The following is a 6,247-nucleotide window of genomic DNA, read 5'->3' on the forward strand; positions in this document are numbered from 1 at the left end:
ATAACTAGGAAATTACCTTAATGTCTAATACTAATAGATAATATTGGTAATTTTGTTTAGCGAAATATTTAAATTTTGTCAAATATTTAATAATATAAAATAAATTATACATAATATTACATAATAAAATAATTTTAATTGTGACACTTTTAAATAATGTATAGATACCTACAAAGATATGTTTTATAATGTGGCCATAGGCGTGAGCGTGTGCATTAATTATAATTTAACTACTATAACAAATAAGTTATTACCATTTATACTGAATACCTACTATCTAAGCACTTTCTATAAAGATAACATTTGTACTCTTTTACTTAATAAGTGGGTTACTGATTGTACGCTCATCGACATTTTAGATCCGATTAGTATTGATTGGTAAAAATTTGATAAATCTATTTTACAGCGTATTTAAAGACCATTTAGGTATATCAATTATGTTTGAAAATGTCTGGAATCATCGTCATTATCTAAGAAATATTTCTAAATGCAGCATTGCTTCCTAAAAGTAAATGACGTTAACATTCTTTCATAGTTAATATCGTATACTGTCTAATTTGATCGGAAATGTTGTTATAGACTAGCTATATAATATAAGTACGTATACTATGTGACGATGTTTTTATTTATTTATTTATTTTTTATGTGCTTTATTTTGAACGTTAACAGTTTATATACATATTACATAAAACATATTGATTTATATTAAAGAAAATTATTAATGTCCTAATTCTATATACGTCATAATCCTATATACGATCTTCATCACGATTTCCTCCGCCACATTAGTTTGTTATACTTTGTGTAAATAATATATTTTATCCATGGATATAATTAACTCATGTTTTTCTAAATTAATAAGTTACATGTATGACTGACGTGAAATACATTACATAATAAAGATAAAAATGTCTAAGTGCCATATAAGTTTTAGTTACTCAACGAAGCAAAACTGTATATTCTAACCCTATACATTTGTATAGGTACTCCTAAAAATCGCAAGAAATTTAAAAAAAATTGTATTTATAGATTATTAGTTAATAACTATTAGCCTATTAGGTATACTATATTTTTTTGGTTCTTTTTTAAATATTTAAATTTAAATTAATTATTATATTATTACACTGTTAAAATTCAAACCCACTCGTGGCTTGTTCAAGTTTAAAAAATATCATCTCAAATGTAATCACTACCTTTGTGATTGTGCGAAGTTGCTAACTGTCAATTATGTGGCCAATATCTGGTCGAGTCGTTTTTTATATTTTGTTATTCTATTTATTAAGTCTTTATAGACTATGATAGTCTTTACAGATGGATGTAAAAATATATTTTATTCGAATGTATTTATTAAGTTAGATCGCAGAGAATTTATATTGTAAGGCTCCGTGTTTTATTTGCAGATGAATAAACCAGAACGATAGCTTGTTTGTGAGGTGTATAAAATGCCTTGGACTAATTTAGATGCCGATGAACTTATAAAATGCTTTATAACTATGTTCATCTTACCAAAAAAAACTGTATGTAAGAAGTTTGTAATATATATATATATTACGAAATTACGAAATTTAGACTACATGACGTGATGAATGCATTCGTCAATAATTAGTGATAAGTAATATTTTTTTTTCTTTTAAAATTTAAATAAATGTGTAGGTACTTTTTTATAAATAATTAGGTATGTATTTCTTTTTTTATAATATAGACACTAAAAATTATTATTATATGTTTAAATTATTTATGTGCTACGTAATATTTACTATGCTATAAAAGGTTTATTTAGGTATACATACAGGATATACATTCTACTTATAGACAATAACCACTCATATGCACAGAAGTGGTATCAAGAGTAACTATCTCGCAATTGAGTAGATTATACATACTGTAGTGTGGATGTGTTAAATTTGAATTTAATGATAGACCGTTGTAAACTATGAAAAATAATTCTAATTCGACCTAAAAGTTAGGCCACAACGTCAGAATAACACTAATAAAGTTCATGGCAGTGTTATATGCGTGGAAAAATTTTCGAATTGCATCGGGTCCAAATAAAGCAGGAATATGAAATGAAAACGCGCGGGATGTTGGATTTTTCACGTTGCCAGCACTATGAGTTAGACCTTGGCCGTGGCCACCAATCAGCGACCCTGCCGCGCGCCTACAACCATTCCACCGGTTTTGCTTTACAGAGCATATGTTAGTATCTTGGTGGCTGGATAGCAAGAGGACGTCGTCAGCATTTGAAAAGTAGGAAGAATTTTTTTTGTGACATTTATTATCACTGCGGTAATCGTATATCGACTTACTGGAGCAGGGTAAATATAATATCTCTTGGTTTTGTAACACCTAGCTAATTATTTTATTATGGTTTACGAGGCAGTCTAAATACATAATTTTACTCATTGAAATGTCGTAGTATGAATTAGTAGTATATATAATGTCTGTTCAAATGTTCGTCTATATAGAGCTCGTATATCTACAATAACGCGTAATTAAAAATTATATTATAAATATATTATGTATGATAGGATTTTGAATATATCCTTTAAAAATGTGGGTGTTTATTAATTGATGAAATCATATAGAATTATAATAGAAAAAACTATTTTGTTAAAAGGTTTACAAAAATCAATTAATATTATTGGATATCATTTTTACGTTTAAAATATAAAAAAAACTCTTTACTCTTGTTAATATTACTTTATAAAAAAAATAAAATTATACTCAGTAGAATAATTAATAAATAATGTATAATGTATATAGATAACATTTTTAGTTTTGAAAAACTCGAACTCTGGACTTCCCACAGCTACGGCTTTGCTAATGATTTCGACTGGTTTTTAATTGGTGAAGAGGTGGTAGTGGAATTATTTTTTGAGATAATTGTAAATGAAAAATTTCTTTAAAATTTCTTCAACATAAATTACTAGGTTATTAGGAGAATTATGAGAACGTTATAATCGAAGATATATCGAATCCATTCCTTGCAGTCACCAGTCACTAAATTATTGTAAAACATATAATATGTTATCATAATAATATACATAATTATTATAGGTTATTACTTATATTAATATATTATAAAATATTCAATAATCATTTTTAAATTTGTATTAGGGACACTATTAAATTTGTAAATTAATTGATAAATCTATGGAGTGTGTATATTTCAGTATTTTTGTTTTTTTATATATATGTTAACAGTAGATCTTTTAACGATCAACTACATCAAGCGTTTTACTTTGACTTTCATCACTCATCATGATCAATCGAATAATGAATAATGAAAGCAACTGCTTCAAAAACTGGTATCAGTTCGTCGACTTGATGAATGGTACATAGCTTAATGTGGTTACATTATTTTTGTTGATTTCTTTCGTTTCTGACTTACATGTTTAATTGTTATTTCATTATAGACAAACTGAACGCTCATCCACTGTTGAAATTGATCTTCCTAATTGGATTTCAGTGCACAATTTGTAATAGACATGTTATCGAGGTAAGAGTTTCTATTTAATTTTTTGCGAATACACACACACAATATCACTGTAAATGTTTTATTCATAGGTATGTATTTTTTAATATAGATGCGCGTTAGGCCATGCTACCATGTAACTTGTGATCGATGTCTGCCAGGGTATTGCTCCGTGGAATGTTCCATATCATTACTTAAAGCATACGAATATTTAGAGTTGTGGCGTAGATTCGAGAAAAAGTTCTGCTTCGACGATTATGATTTCATCATGGCCATTAAGATCAAACCCGAAGGTGAAATCATAATTAATTTTTATCAAAGTAAGAACTTGGAACTTCATATAGTGTTCATCTATTTATTATAGTATAATACTATATTATATAGTTCGATTTTTTACTTCAGATTTTACTGTAATTATAGTCCTTTATTTATGAGTTAATATATCGAGGGTTCTAAAATTATGCGATTTTTCTAGACCCGTATCCATCACACCCAAGATTTTAACCTCTAATTTAGGAACTTTATAAAAACTATTACTTTTAAAGGAACAAAATATAAACACATTCCATTATTGTAGTACTCAAACAATGACCAATTGCATCTGTATAAATTTTATATTCCATAGAGTTTTATGATATATAACTCTAATCAAAATAATTGTTATTTATCCGTTATTGCAATTATAATCTACAATACGACTTTTCGGTATAGCTCGATTACTTAACGATGTCAAATAATACATAATAAAAATGCGGGAAAGTGGATATTGCTTTGCTGTACAGTAGGTTATAAGTGGGTTACTGAAATGGATGGAATTAAATTTGAATCCAATGATATTATACCATTGTACCTAATACCTATACGAAAAACGATTCTGTGTGGAGACTGTTTATCTGTCTAGGATATCTTATAGATTATTATTACTTATTATTAATACTTATTAAAGTATTTGACTTTCCGGTGGAATTTTTTTTTTTTTTGATAAAAGTTGACAAACTTATAAGGAATCTTGAATTAAATTTTAAAATCTTAGACTTAAAAATAAAAATTTTTATGAATTTCTATCTAAGATAATTTGAACATTGCCATAATTTTCACGTATTTGGTAAAAATTTGAACTTTAAATGCTTATAAAAAAAAGCCGTGTCGATGTATATTTAATATTTTTCAACTGCTATCATAAAAATGTGTTAGATGTCTTTAATTAAATTTTTAAGCTTTTCTACCCAACAAATAAATTTTTATCGATATTTATAGAAAAAAAAAACTCAAAAGTTGAAAAATTAAAATTTCAGTAAACAGTCCAAAACAAATAAAAATATTTTTTAAATTGTATCAAATATAGAAAATGCCTATATAAACATTAATGGAAAATTTCAAGTATCTGCGGTCATTTGTTTTAAAGTAACATAAAAAACCAAAAAATAGATTTTGTCGAAAATTGATTGTGTGTAAAAATTCCCGGTTTTCCTTAATTTTTAGTTTGTTTATCCCAATTATCAAGAAAAATATTGGAAATTTTTTACTTATGATCCCCCAAAGTTCCAACAAGATTCACTTTCTGATCGAATGAGGTACTGAAGTCGAAAATCGAAGCACTTTTACTGCCTCAAAACGTGATGATAGACTCACAAAAAAAAAAAACAAACATCATTGTAAAATCAATACATTCTAGCTCCACTCAGAATTTAAAGTCAAAAAAAAATTTTGGAAATACATTTTTTAAACAATTATTTTCAAAAACTTTAGTGTTTTTTTAAAATAATTAGTATATTATGTTTTATAGACCTCCTCAATTAGTAATAATTTACCGACAAATATTATTCGAAATAACCGATAAGAGTACCAAATATTTATATCATTTTCAATTGTATCTCGTATGGAATACATTTGAAATTATATGAATCAGAATTAATTTCAGACACATAAAAAAGTAATATAACATTATGTAATCAAACGCATATTTGCATCATCTCAAATATTGAGTATTTATTTTTCTTAAATTTATATAATAATATTCATATAATTTATAAACAATATTTTACAACGATTTGTAGGATGCGTATTTACTATTTTTTAAGAAATAATTTTAATGATTAAATTTCTTTTTATGTTAATTTTAAATAATATTATGAAGTACATTGGTACTGTTGCTGGATACTTTTTTAATGACGCATCGAAAGAATGCTTCAATTACACGTAGCAGACCTCAGTCAAGTTGTCAGAGCAACTTGTAACATATTATACACATTAAACACTCTTGGGCTCCAACTGTCCCCTAATTACTCTTATTTCCCAAGACTTAACAATAATGTATTCAATATTTTTGTCAATGCACATATTCTAACATTAATTTTGTTTTTTTATAATATTTTTTACAGAACGAACAAATCAACCTTTACGAAAAATGGCTATCAAGAGTAAAATATAAACAATCGTTGTATAAAATGTACTTAGTAATATTATGTATGTTAGTGATTTATAATATTCTATGAATTATAATTTATAAGCTAATATTATTTTAACATATAGTAAATAATTATACGGCAACCTATGTTATATTAATTTACTATTTTACTTTTGTATTTTTTTCAAACAATGAATAATTATATCAAATTTATTTCTTATCTCGTTTTTATATTATTAGTATTATTATCATTGTAAGTGTTTATCGACTATTAACGAAAATCGACAAATTATTCAATTTAAATGCTAGACATTAAAGTGCATATTACTTTGCAATATGTTTATAAAATATTGTATGTGATGTTA

General features: G+C 25.9%; 1 protein-coding gene across 1 annotated transcript; it reads left to right on the top strand.

Moving 5' to 3' along the window:
• The first annotated feature begins 3,255 nt into the window (after positions 1-3,255).
• On the top strand, positions 3,256-6,020 carry LOC149057001 (uncharacterized). Its single transcript, XM_089224929.1, has 4 exons — positions 3,256-3,334; positions 3,417-3,499; positions 3,588-3,795; positions 5,857-6,020. Exons 1-4 carry the CDS (start codon positions 3,262-3,264, stop codon positions 5,904-5,906), a joined length of 414 nt encoding a protein of 137 aa, XP_089081055.1. The 5' UTR covers positions 3,256-3,261; the 3' UTR covers positions 5,907-6,020.
• The last annotated feature ends 227 nt before the right edge of the window (positions 6,021-6,247 follow it).

This window comes from Diuraphis noxia, unplaced genomic scaffold (genome assembly GCF_037042655.1).
Source record: "Diuraphis noxia isolate RWA-SAM2 unplaced genomic scaffold, SU_Dnox_SAM2 contig0003, whole genome shotgun sequence".
NCBI classification, from domain to species: Eukaryota; Metazoa; Arthropoda; class Insecta; order Hemiptera; family Aphididae; genus Diuraphis; species Diuraphis noxia.

Coding starts and splice junctions, on each gene's coding strand:
- LOC149057001 (XM_089224929.1), top strand. CDS start 3,262: ATGATCAATCGAATAATGAATAATGAAAGCAACTGCTTCAAAAACTGG. Junction 3,335..3,416: donor GTTCGTCGACTTGATGAATG/GTACATAGCTTA, acceptor ATTTCATTATAG/ACAAACTGAACGCTCATCCA. Junction 3,500..3,587: donor GTAATAGACATGTTATCGAG/GTAAGAGTTTCT, acceptor TTTTTAATATAG/ATGCGCGTTAGGCCATGCTA.